Below are 13,812 nucleotides of genomic sequence, written 5' to 3'. Positions count from 1 at the left end.
AGCTTTTAGTAAAAGAGTGACAGAGAAGAAGTGGCTGCCAAATGTTAACATCAATTTCACCTTTGGAAAAAAGTGACTTTTTCTGCCATAAATAGTGTTAAGAGGTGATGAGCCAGGATAAAAACACATCCCACTTAGTTTACAGCAAAAAAAAAATACACTTAAGCAGAAAGTGCACTAAACCTGTTTAAACCCTAATATTGTGCATTTTAAAAGCAGCTTTCGCGATCAGGTGTGTTGTTCTCCACTGATGTGAGACTCATAAAGAATGTGCAGTGTCATCTAAATCCAAGGATTATAAATGGCATGTCTTAATTTTCCATTTGCCAATTGTTTTCTGGATCTTGTCTGCGATGCCTCCTATTTTGGCACACAGATGATTGGTTAGCCAAATCAGACATTGGGCAAAATAGCTGATTGCATAATGAGACCTGCATGGCCAGTGACATTATTAACACTAATTCCGTGTGGGCACATGTGGGGAACAAAAAAGAAGGCCAAAAATGTGACCAGCGTGATCTACCCTTAGAGATGGATACTCTCCTCTCCCTCAGTCCACCCCCACCTCCTTCTTTTGCTCTGTGCAAACATATTGGAATATGAATCCAGCACACTGGCCAGCTTTTAAAATCTCCATTGCCTCGCAAGAGCCCCAGAAATGGGGCTCACACTCCCAGCAACAGAAAGCTCTCCCAAAACAACTGGGCAATGTCTGTGCGTGGCCATTTTGCCCATGTGTCCCTATTTGAGTAAGGAAAAGTCCAAGTCTATATTTGGGGAAATCCTTCCATGCCCTGTCCTGATTTCCAATATTAGGCCATTCATCAAGTTGAGCTACCTTTTCTTACCTGACAACAACTGGAAGCACAAATTTGACAGTTATAAATAAAACTACTGCTGCTCTGCACATATGGGGATGGCTCTGGAGTCACTTGGTTGAGCCTCAACGTTTATCTGGCCACACGCTAGGGTTAACTCTTTTCTCCACCGAGGCTCTGGAAAGTTCTTTGCGACACATACCCAGGAATAAATCTCAACACTTTAAAGACACTATATAATAAAAAGTATTTGATAACTCTCTCTTTTCAAGCAATTTAACAAGATGATTGAGCCACTCCCAACAGAGTTATTTCAAAAAGTTAGATGCAATAGACTATGGAGGCCCTAATTTAATTCAGGAAACCCTCTAATTTGGGGTATTTGAAGAAAAATGAGAATCAGTAACATGGCGCATACCTTATAGAGAATTTCTAAAGATGGGCTCACTTCAGAGGTTTCATTGCAACTTGACCCACTCTATAAATGTATCACAAGGTAAGGTAAATGGAGATTAGCTTTTCTAAACTGAGAAGAATGATTTGAAATTAGCACATCATAGGATGTAAACAGATTTCTAAAAGGCTTTGGGTGTATTTGAAAAAAAAAATCATTTAAATGTTTTAGCCATATCCCTGTCGTATTTTATTTCTACTGTTTGCTCCACGAAGAAAGAATAAACAACCAAGTCCCTGTCCAAATTAGCCTGAGATCTCAAAGCAGCCCAAATTAATGAGGTTTTACTGACAAAAGATATAGCATCAGTTTATTGAGCTCCTGATCATCTCGAAGATGTGTTTGAATACTAATGACTTGGCAAGAATATGGGAAACTCACGATAAAAATGAAACGCCTTGTGATTTCCTGCCCTAAAAGGCTACTTGCACATGCCCTGCTCTCCCACATCAGAAATCAGGCATTTAGCAGTACCCACCGGATGAGAAGAGCTGCATCTCCATTGATCACCTAGGATTTACACAGCCCCGTCCAGACCTCCGGAAGTGATTTGAAAGAAATGCAAGTCATGGTCTTTCCAATTAAAAAGCAAAGCACAAGGAATAACTCTCAGGGGGAAAAACCTGTGCAGCTGTTTTATTAGGAATGCCCCTAAGGAACCTCTCCCAAAAAAAGTGTTTATTAACCTCACCATGCAATTATGCACGGCGATTCTGATTTTTATTTTAAAAATTAAGCATTTAAACTGTGTCTCTTCCAGTCTTTTATCATAAAGGGCTCTTTTCATAGGTTTCTCCTCATTTTGATTCAGCCTCATCACTTCGACATAAAAATTGCCTGATGCAAATGAAAAAATGTAATTAATCGGAATTTCAAGAAATACAAGCCAAGCGAATGTCTGGCGTGAGATGGAGGGAGAAGAAAGAGAACGCTCACGTCTTCGCTTGTGCCTGGGCCCTTCTTTTTTTTTTATTTATTTCTCTCCCCTTCCCAACCCCTCCCCCCCCCCAGTTGTCTGCTCTTTGTGTCCATTCCTGTGTGTTCTTTGTCCTCTTCTGTTGTTGTCAGCGGCACGGGAATCTGTGTCTCTTTTTGTTGCGTCATCTTGTTGTGTCAGCTCTCCGTGTGGGTGGCGCCATTCCTGGGCAGGCTGCACTTTCTTTCGCACTGGGCAGCTCTCCTTACGGGGTGCACTCCTTGCGTGTGGGGCTCCCCTATGCGGGGGACACCCTGGCGTGGCAGGGCTCTCCTTGCGCGCATCAGCACTGCTCATGGACCTGGGCCCTTCTTGAGGCTCATGTGCTTCTGCTGAAAACGTTTTCACTTGCATGGATCCTAAAGTAGAAATGTGTAACGACAGTCCGAATGCCTTGGTGCTCTTTTTTCTAGAACACAGCCGCTGAGTTGCTAACGACAACAGCAGGGGTCACAGGGCTGGTGGCCTCCCTGGCACTAGTTGTGATCATGACCTCTTCCACGGAGTTCATCAGGCAGGCCTGCTACGAGCTCTTCTGGTACGCGCACCATGCTTCCATCATCTTCTTTTTCACTCTGGCGATCCATGGAGCAGGGTAAGTCCAAGCTATGCTCTGTGTCCAAGATCCTTACTCCTCGGAGCCTCCAGATCATCTCTGAGTTTTTGATGGAGGGACGTGGCCTGCTGTCACTAGAGGACACAGAACCTGTGTGAGAAGCACATCTGGGGGCAGACTTTTAATAACTCTGAAAATAAGCTTCACCGGTGGTGAAGCGTTGTGTTTATTTGTCCTGACTGCTACTGTCGGTGAGTCTTGACGTGACGATGAAGATCCAGGAATCTAGTGAACGCTGGGTGACAATGGAGGTGCGTTCCGTTCAGAGCCACGCCTCAACAGAGCCATCCAGGGCAAATAAACACAGCGCATTCCGATTTATGTGGGCTTAGTCGGGATATATATACTTGACTCCCAGGTTTCACTTCCTCTTAACTAAAACCATCAGTGAGAAAAGTGGTGTGGAGAGCAGACAGTGTTGGAGACAGGCTGTCCCACCTGGACTCCAGTTTCACTCTCGCTGTTGGTCATCAGAGCGACCACTGGCAAGTCCTCTAAGGCCCCTGGGCCCAGTTTCCTCCTCTGACCCCTGTCACTCCTTTTGCTCAGACCTTCCATAAGATGCTTTCCTGGCATTCAACAACTACCTCTCACCTGCTGTTCCCTTCATCAGGATGTTGGAGGAGTACCTGCTTATAATGCTTTCGACTCTTTAAGATATCAACACAATGGCCCTGAACCAGTGGACAAATGGCTATCTACCAACTGATTTGCCTCGTATTAATTATTTTATGAGTCAACACATTTTTCTCCAGTTTTCCAGTTTCAAAGCACATTCAGGGAAGCGGCTGTGGCTCAACTGATAGAGCATTCCCCTACCATATAGGAGATCCAGGGTTCGGTTACCCAGGGCCTCCTGACCCGTGTGGCGCTGGCCCACGTGCAGTGCTGATGCACGCAAGGAGTGCCATGCCACGCAGGGGTGTCCCCGCGTAGGGGTACCCCACATGCAAAGAGTGTGCCCCGCAAGGAGAGCTGTCCTGCACAAAAAAAAGCACAGCCAGCCCAAGAGTGGCACCACACACATGGAGGGCTGATGCAGCAAGATAATGCAACAGAAAAAAGCAACACAGTTTCCCAGTGCTGCAAGACAAGAATACAAGTGGACACAGAAGAACACACAGCAAATGGCAGAGAGCAGACAACGAGGGGGAAGGGGAGAGAAATAAAATAATTAAAAAAAAAAAATTCATGTGCATGAGCCATTCGATCCCAACAGTAATTCTATAAAATGGGAAGGTGCCACTGTCCCCATTTCACAAGAAGGAAGATGTTGAGGGAGCGAGGTGACCTGCTCAGGGTCCCTTGGTGAATAAGTGGCAGCATCAAGCCCAGGGTGCGAGGACTCAGGCAGCCAGATCTTCACTCTCACCAAGCCCTTGGAGAAGGAACGGACCTTCCCTTTGTGAACCCAAAGTTCCCGGACCCTGCAGCACGTGGCGGTGGCCGGTGCCCGTGCCTGCTGGGCCTGCCCGCAGCCGGTCCTCCACTCCTACACCAGCACAGCTCTCTCCTCCACGCCTGGTCCTGCCACCTCTCCCAGGGCAGCTGCTGAGCTGGAGGTCCCTGGTAGGTGGGAGCACACACGAGCCGACAGAGACCACGCGGCCTTGGAGATGGGACAACGGGCGGGACCGTGGCTTCCATGCACAGCTTCCTGGGAGCCCCGTGGGATTTGCACCTCTGCCAACTACCACCTACTCTGTGCCACTCCCCACTTCTAAAAGGGGTCACCCTTCTGCCGCTGCCACTAGTCACAGCGAATCCCCCCACGCCCATCCTCTTGTCTGACACACAGACATTGTAGATGGAAGCATTGCCCTGACTGAGGGCATTTTACCCTAAAACCGTGTCCACCCTGTGCAGGTCCTTGGTGACCTCGTTCACAAGTGCTTCAATCGGTGCCACTGCCTAGAGGACGGCATCCTGTCCTCTTTCAGCTTAAAAGGACAGCGGTGGGAGGCGCCTCGAGCTTTCTTTTTGTATCAGTGGGGGATGCATTGTGACCCCAAAGGACTCTCCCTCTGAGATGCCGGCCCTCCTTTCTTCCGCCAACTCTTCTCCAGATGCAGCGTCGCTGACCCCTGCGGCCTCACTGAGGCACTTCAAAACCCACACGCGTCTGCAAGTCCTCTGCTCAGAAATCACACACGCCTGCCCCGATGCACACCTCCTGCTGTGCACTGGAGAAGCACAAGAGGATTTGGGGGGCAGAGTTTCACTGGAGATAGTTTTTAGCCATCCAGATAACCCTTCCGGAGCTGAAGATTTTTAGTCATTTTAATGTAGTAGAAAAGGCTCCTTTTAGAATAAGGGCCTCATTTGAACATCTCAGCTACTGTGCATGAAAGAAAGTGCAGCCTGCCCAGGAATGGCGCCGCCCACACGGAGAGCTGACACAACAAGATGACACAACAAAAAGAGACACGGATTCCCATGCTGCTGACAACAACAGAAGCGGACAAAGAAGAACACACAACAAATGGACACAGAGAGCAGATAACGGGTGGGTTGGGGGGGGGAAGGGGAGAGAGACAAAAATTAAAAAATAAGATCTTTAAAAAAAATTAAAAATTAAAAAAAAATTAGGGCTTTGAAAAAAATGATTTGCAAATTCAGTGCAAAACACCGAGCACAAGGAGGATTATTGGAATGCGTTCAAGCACCCTCATCTCCTGTTATGGGACGGTACAGTCGAAGGCATGATTTTTTTTTAAAGAGGCTCCATTTGCGGAATGGTCTGGGGTTTCAGCTGGATAATCTAGAGGTTGTGACCTAGAGCCTGAGAGTGAAGGTGTTCAAATGTACAGATTCTTTACCCCCTGGCTCCCATTTCCTATCCACCCTTCTTATGTCTGGGTAGCATTTGTTCATTGGAGGTTGACGGATAGTTTTGTTCATCTAACTCCAAGGGGTGTTATCAGGTTCAGACGCCTTCCGTAAAACATAACGGGAAGAAGCCCAAGAGGCAGCTTCTCCAGCCTGTCCCCAAGGGCAGGGCAGCTCGCCCTTCCCGTGCCCCAAGAGGCAACAGGGCTGTGTCACTCCACAGGCTACCCAGAAAAGAGTCTAAGGGATGCTAAGCCTTCCTAGTCTCTAAGTACCATGTTTCTCAAAACAAATCGATGCAATTTACTCATAAACACCCAGGAACTGAGCAGCTCCCAGCTTGCTTGACCTCAGCGGCTCCTGCGCCACTGCCTGTGTACAAGCCAGTACACTTAGGAACCAGGACCAGTGCAAGCGGCCAGTCCCTCTCTCCTTCCCTCTTTCCCTTCCATCCTACTTTCCTTCCTTCCTTCCTCCCTCCCTCCCTCCCTTCCTCCCTTTCTTTCTCTCTCTCTTTCTCTTTCTCTCTCCACCTTTCTTTCCTTCCTTCCTTTCTTCTCTTTCTCTTCCCTAAAATAATAAAAAGAGCAAGTTGCCAAAATCAGTTGGTCCTGAATTTGTGGCAAAAATTATAAAGCAGGATTGCAGGACTCTCGAGCCAGTGCTCTCTTCATGGAGCTCGCTTCCTTTCTCTCTCACACATGTTTCAGTAGTCTGAAGCCACACGTCACCCTGAACTATTTTGACCCTGTCACACTCTAAGCCTCCTGGCAGTTGCTGGGGCAAAAACACCACTCTTTATGGCTCTTCTCCTTTTTCACGTGAAAACTTCCAAGTGCTCAGAAACAAACCAGCAAAGGGAGAAGTTAAATAGATCTGCTCGAGAACCACACAGTACAAAGGTAGCCAATTAGCCCGCGCGCGCCATCGAGATGAGCAGTAACCTAATTAAATTCAACAGTCTACAAAAGGCTGTGTTCAAACAATTTCCCTTCATTATGAATTCACTAATAGAGACACTTTCAATTTAGCACAGGATACCACAGAGGGGCTTCTTTTCTGGGATCTTCAAAGTTATCGGGAAGCTTCTTAAATACTTATTTTTAAAGATGCTAAGGGAGATGAATGACAGCCCAAGTTTCAAGAGAGGGAAGCTGTTATTCTGTAGCCCACTGGAATACATCTATGGTGTTGCAAGATGGTACAAAATCCATTTCAAGTGTTTGTTTCTCCTTCTTCCTTTTTTAAACACCAAGACGCATTGTTCGAGGTCAAACTGCCGAGAGCCTCTTGCTGCACAACGTCAGCTTCTGCAGGGACCGCTACGTGGAGTGGCAGGTGACCAGCCAGTGCCCCACACCTCAGTTTTCTGGCAAGGAGCCGTCGGTAAGCCTGAGCCCAAGAGCCTTCAGAAATCACAGACCCCACAGTCCAAATAGCCAGAGCTTTTGTCCGCTCAAGGAGAGCACAGCCTGCATCACCGCCAGGCAGAGCCAACTCCTGACCAGTGTGCTGATGGAGAAACCGGGTGTATTAGTCAGCCAAAGGGGTGCTGATGCAAAACACCAGAAACTGGTTGGTTTTTATAAAGGGTATTTATTTGGGGCAGGAGCTTACAGATACCAGGCCATAAAGCATAAGTTCCTTCCCTCACCAAAGTCTACTTGGAGCAAGATGGCTGCCGACGTCTGCGAGGGCTCAGGCTTCCTGGGTTCCTACGCTCCTGGGGCTTGCTTTTCTGTGGGTTCAGGGTTCCTTCTTTGCTGGGGCTTGCTTCTCTTTCCTCTGTGGGCTGACTTCCCAGGGCTCCAGCTTAAGTCTTCAGCATCAAACTCCAACATCAAAACTCCAACATCAAAAACCCTCAACTCTTTTCTTCGCCATGCCTTTTATCTGGGAGTCCCCACCCAACAAGGGGCGGAGACTCAACCCCCTAATCATAACTCGATCATGCCCAGGTACAGATCAGATTACAAACAAAATCCAATATTGCTTTTTGGAATTCATCAATAATATTAAACTGCTACACCGGGTTATGGGGAATTTTAAATGAGATTGACTGCCAAAAGCACTCTGTTCCCGTTTGTAATGTGTCCTTTACACGGACAAGTAAAACGGGGTCTGAGGCAGTGGGGCTTCCCCAGTCACCCTCGGCTCTCGGCATCCTCTGCTTGACTGTCGCCCCCCTGCTCAGGGGCCACCGCCTCCTCGCAAACTGCCGTCAAAAAGCCACGAGAGGGAAAACGGACTTGGCCCAGTGGTTAGGGCGTCTGCCTACCACGTGGGAGGTCCGCGGTTCAAACCCCGGGCCTCCTTGACCCGTGTGGAGCTGGCCCATGTGCAGTGCTGATGTGCGCAAGGAGTGCCCTGCCACGCAGGGGTGTTCCCCGTGTAGGGGAGCCCCATGTGCAAGGAGTGCACCCCGTAAGGAGAGCCGCCCAGCGCGAAAGAAAGTGCAGCCTGCCCAGGAATGGTGCCGCACACAGGGAGAGCTGACACAGCAAGATGACCCAACAAAAAGAAACACAGATTCCCGTGCCCAGGAATGGCACCGCCCACACTTCCCGTGCCGCTGACGACAACAGAAGCAGACAAAGAAACAAGACGCAGCAAATAGACACAGAGAACAGACAACCGGGGAAGGGGGGGAATTAAATAAATAAATAAATCTTTTTTAAAAAAAAAGGCCACTAGATCCTCACCCTCTTGACAAGCGCACCTGCTCTCCTGTGACAACCTTTGGGGTCAAAATTACTCCATAGGGTCCGTTTCTAAGTCCACATTTGGGTGTTAGGGCATTTACTGCCTGGTCTAATTAAGCTCCAAGATCTGAAAAAATGACAAGGTTAGCAAACAGAGACTTAATCAGACGATAATGCCCACAAGATCTTGAAAGTAAGATTTCCTGGGTAGGCTGTCATCATGACAGTTGGTGGCATACAGGTAAAGAGAAATAATAATCTTATTTGGACTCCCAAATAAGTGCAAACCTGAGGAGAGCTGGGTGCTGCATGGAAGAAAATAAACGAAGCCAGCAGATTAAAACGAGAAGGAATCAAGTGCCAAAAAAAATATGAATCATAAAAAACACGATACCAGTTTACTAGTGGTGGGGATGTAGGAAACTAAGTGATCAACGTACCAAGAATATAGATGATCGGCTTTTTCTTACCCCTCAAATATATTAACTTGAGCACTGGATTTTAAGGGTGAAAACTGCAAGGAGGAATGTTTAAAACGGAGAGAAATGGAATAGATGTGCCCATTAGATGGCAGTTCTTTTAATGGCCAGTATAGATTGTCTCTGTCTTAAACTCAACTATCGGTAGCTGCTACCCAGGCTGCATATTAATGAAGAGCACGAACGTTCCTCTAGAATTTTCAGCTACAGTGTCTCCATAAAAAATCAATACTCTCCCACACCTCATGAATACAGACCAGAGCCTGCTCCCAGCAGGCCATGCTGACATTAATTATCATTAAAGGGGGGAGCTTGCCCCTCTCCCCGTTAACTGCCCCCCGCCACAGCTCCCTGCTCACCCAAACTCATGCTGTCACTCTTGCCCGTTATTTTTAATAGATCCTGATTCAGAGCTTGTGTGGGCTGTGCAGTGGCCGCTCGGCTGAACGGTCCAATATTCTATCCACCATCTCAAACGCTGAATCAGAGAGGCGGTCCAAGGTCAAGGAAGCATGCCCGCGTGGCACCTGCACGTCTTCGCCTGCCCCCTCCTCTTCCCCTTTGCCTTTCCTATCTTAGTGCATTTTTCTTGGTGTGTTCATCAGCTCGCCTTCAATGAGGCACTGCTCCAGATGTTCTGGCGGGGAATGTTCTGTACATCACCCCAGAGAAACCAAGCTGGCCAAAGAAAGCTGTGCATCTTACCATCCCAGCGTCCTCGCCGCCTCCTGCTCCAAATTCACAGACACAGAGAAGCTCATGCAGTCAACTCTCAGAAGATGCCGGATCTTTCTTAGCCACAGAAGCACCTTATTTCAGTCAACTAAACTGTTGACAGATAATAATAAAAGGCTGCTGTTCACTTACTAGGGCGTGAGTTTAGCGGCACAGGGGAACGCTTTCACTGAGATAGGGTCAGTTTGGGGAACTTCCAGTGTGCCTGTTTTAGGTTTAGTGTTACACCAGGTACAAGACTCAGGGCCCGGACCTTGCCTCTGGAGGTCTTGTTGTCGAGAAAAAGAGGCCATTCATAAACACACACATAAAATCAAGTCAAACCAGCATGTGCTTATTCTCCGGGAGATATGAAAAACCAAGAGCGCGAGTAGAGGAAACAAGTTTGACTGCTGCTGCCTTTAAATCAGCAGTAGTTTTATTTCTATCGTAAAAGACTCACGTTACTATGACTTTCTGAGGATTTTTGGAGAAGAACAAAAATTTAAGTGAGGAGTCCATGCGGAGTATTTTAGCATTAAAGAACTCAGAGGCCCAATAGTCCCATCCCTTTGTTTGGGAGACAGGGAAGTTGAGGCCCAAGGAGTTTCTTTTTCTATCCCAGTATCACAAAGGGCATTCCCGGCAAAGCCACTCCAAGAAACCAGAGCCCCTAACTTGGAGACTGTGAACTTTCTTCTCCTGCCACGTGTACCCTGAAACTGTGGGCGTCCCCACCCCGATTCAGTCAGCTCTCTGCTTCTCTCTACAACCGTACATGCCTGACATTGTATTTATCTCTCTGAATAAAATCAATGCATTTCAGAACTTGGAGGGTAGTGAAATAACCATTTTCTCCAACTCTTTCCTTTTACAGATCAGAAAATTTGAGCATTAAAAGGGCCACAGGTTTGCCTAAAGGTGCAGGGTGAGGGACGGGAGCCCCAAAACTAGCCATGCCCCCACACCTGCAGGACACCCCTTCTTGTCTACCCCTCCGGCACGGTTAGAATAATCTACTTTTCACCCCTGGCCATATCACTCCCTCACTCCTGATTCCCAAGGGCCCCAGTAGTATCATGGTGTGATACAACGGGGCTCTCTCCTCCCAGAGCAATTTACATGGTAGAGCAGAGAGAGAGCCAAGGATTAATCACTTTCATTCTCCTTCCTGACTAACCGTACAAGGAAAAATAATCCATTCCATTTAATCAACATGGAAAAACCAGAGACTGTGACTGATTTGACACCACCAAAATGAAGTGTGTGATGCCAAAGCTTTCTAAAGTAGGCACGGACAATTATTTGTGGAAATGCATCGAGGCGATGTGAGTGTTTTTCCAAATAACACTCTAAGTTCATGTGGAGGATGGAGATTCCTGTGAATATCCAAACCAGTTCTCAAAACCACTTTCCGGCTGATTTAGGCAGATTCACCAGTCCAATCCTGTCCTTCACGTCTACCCCCTCCTGCCTTGGCTCTCACTCTGATCTCGCACACATCCTCAGGGGACAGAAAGTTCTAGTCTCTGCTATTCCAGGCACGTTGCTAAACCCTACTGAGGCAGAAAAGAAAAAGTGAGCCCAGTTGCTTTGTGTAGCCTGCATAAATCTCACCTTTATCAGACAAACAAGCAGCTTCCAGGAAAAACAGCAGAGGGAGTGGTGTAGGTGAGAAGAGGTGTTATGAGAATGGACCCAGAAATAAGCAAAAGAGGTAGAGACCCAAGGAAGATAAGAGAAGTAAAAATAATGCAGAAGGTCTCATGACCAGCCAGTGGAAAGGACAGGCAGGATAAGAGGTAAGAGAGAGATGAGATGCAAATCAGTTGGGGAGTGTTTATTGAACGTCCAAATTCAAAAGAAGAACGAGAAGCTCCCAAGGTAGCCTTTGAGGAGTGCCTTAGTTTGCCAGAGCTGCTATAACAAATACTGCACAATTGGTTGGCTTAAGCAACATGCATTACTGAGCTGGTTTTGAAGGCTAGAAAATCATGATTTTGGCAAGGCCATGCTTTCTTCTGATGAAGGCAGTCCTCCATCACCTGGCGATTCCTCTCTCCTTTCCGGCTTCTTCTGACTTCTGGCTCCTTCACTGTGTCCAAGATCCTCTCTTTAGAAGGTCTGCTGCCATACAGATTAAATCCCGTGCTGAGTCAGTTTGGCCACATCTGTCTAATAGTATCATCTCCAAAAGTCCTGGTTACAAATGGTTCCACATCCATAGGAATGCAGAATAAGATTTGAACATGTCTTTTGTTACAGTACACGATTCAATCCCCAGCAAGATTAAGATCATGACAGATTTAAGAAACCAAGAAGGAAATTTAGGGAAATTAAAAAAAGGCTTGAGCTAGACCTGGCTCTGTTGGTCATCTAGCTCTGTCTCCGTTTGCAAATCGTATCCAGTCCCAAAACCTGAGTTTTGTTTATTCTTTAAAAGAGGAATTAGACTGGATTTCCAAGAAACTTGAACATCCTAAAATTCAGACCTTAATGTTTTGTAAAACAGATTTTAGTAATTTTAGTGTTGGACAGAAAGAAGCTTGATTATATGGAATATGCTTGAGGCAAGCAGCCCAGTGATCTGGAAGGGGCCCGGCTGGATGATGAGGCAAGTCATGACTCTGCTGAACCTCAGTTTCCTCTTCTGTCAAATATAGACAATACCACTTACTTCACAGTGTTGTTTGGTACCAGACCTCATGTAGGTCCTCAAAAATTTTAAGCTCCCTTTCATTCCCTTTTGGGAAGGAAGACATCATATATTGTATATATCACCTGGCATGAGAATAACCTGTTTGGTAAATCAATCAAATATATGCAGATTATTGATTAGGAAGGGCAGTTTTCACTGTCACAATTCTCCAGAAACTTGTCAGGACTTTTACTCTTATTCCATAAAGCTATACGTAGGGTGCTAAGAAATTAACTTCACATTTTATTCCAGATCACATTGGGTATGTGTATTTATTCATAAAAACTCCAAGCTGTAGTGCATTGTGGGTCCAAAAGAAAATTCGCTATTCAAAATTTTTTCACTTAATTTCACAATTCCCGTGTTGATTCAGTACTGTAGCTTTGAAAGCTCGTGACTCTGGGAGCATTTATGACCCTATCAGTTGTAACATTAGCGTAAATCTGCTTTCTTATTTCTTTGCAAATTCAATTATTTCTAATTACATAAAGGCATCATTGGTCAAGTAAGCATAAAAACCAATACAGGAGAATTTTTTTTTTTTTAAGATTTATTTTTACTTATTTATTTAATTCCCCTCCCCCGGTTGTCTGTTTTCTGTGTCTTTTTGCTGCGTCTTGTTTCTTTGTCCGCTTCTGTTGTCGTCAGCGGCACGGGAAGTGTGGGCGGCGCCATTCCTCAGCAGGCTGCTCCCTCCTGCGCGCTGGGTGGCTCTCCTTACGGGCGCACTCCTTGCGCGTGGGGCTCCCCTACGCGGGGGGACACCCTTGCGTGGCACAGCAGTACTTGCGCGCATCAGCACTGCGCATGGGCCAGCTCCACACGGGTCAAGGAGGCCCGGGGCTTGAACCGCGGGCCTCCCATGTGGTAGACGGATGCCCTAACCACTGGGCCAAAGTCCGTTTCCCAATACAGGAGAATTTAATCTCTTAAACAAGCTTATAGACTTCAAGAAATAATAGTATTTAGTATAAAGAGACATCTTTGTTGTTGATCGCTGTCCGAAAGTTAAAGGAAAATGTCCAAACCCCACCATGTCACATATTGGTTTGGCTCACATTGAAAGTATTTGGATTCTATTTTCATCTTCTTTTCCTCTTTCTGCTGCTCTCTGCAGGCTTGGAAATGGGTTTTAGGCCCTGTGGTCTTGTATGTGTGCGAAAGAATAATTAGGTTCTGGCGATTCCAACAAGAAGTTGTCATCACCAAGGTACGTGTGCAGCTTTATGTCTGAATAAAAGCCTGAGTGTAGATGAAAATTTTTTATTAGCCCAAGTTTTTAATTTGCCATCTTTATTGCAGAACTGTCTGTAATTTAGAGGCTCATCTTCTGGTCTAATAATTGCTTATGTCCTGAGCATCTTTCAGTGTGACTAATTTTACTGAAGAAGAGACCAGGGCTTCAGAATGGCAAGAGAATTCTGATAAAGATGTACGTTGCAGCACTGCAATCACCTGCCTTTCCCTTGACTTCTTTCTAGGGTGAAAGAAAGTCAGGGGGAGCCAAGATGCTTGAGATTGGTCAC

At 46.5% G+C, this 13,812-nt stretch overlaps 1 protein-coding gene across 1 annotated transcript in view; it reads left to right on the top strand.

Annotated features, from left to right (window-relative positions):
- The window catches only part of NOX3 (NADPH oxidase 3), a 62,459-nt gene that overhangs the window by 11,976 nt on the left and 36,671 nt on the right, over window positions 1-13,812 (top strand). The window contains exons 6-8 of the mRNA XM_004452644.1: window positions 2,662-2,843; window positions 6,950-7,079; window positions 13,404-13,496. Of these exons, the coding sequence (XP_004452701.1) occupies window positions 2,662-2,843; window positions 6,950-7,079; window positions 13,404-13,496 (405 nt within the window). The remainder of the gene's footprint in view (window positions 1-2,661; window positions 2,844-6,949; window positions 7,080-13,403; window positions 13,497-13,812) is intronic.

The sequence above is a fragment of the Dasypus novemcinctus genome, chromosome 28 (assembly GCF_030445035.2).
Source record: "Dasypus novemcinctus isolate mDasNov1 chromosome 28, mDasNov1.1.hap2, whole genome shotgun sequence".
Taxonomy (NCBI): domain Eukaryota; kingdom Metazoa; phylum Chordata; class Mammalia; order Cingulata; family Dasypodidae; genus Dasypus; species Dasypus novemcinctus.
Note: the sequence above shows the minus strand (reverse complement) of the source record. Positions and strands in the feature narration are given on the sequence as shown.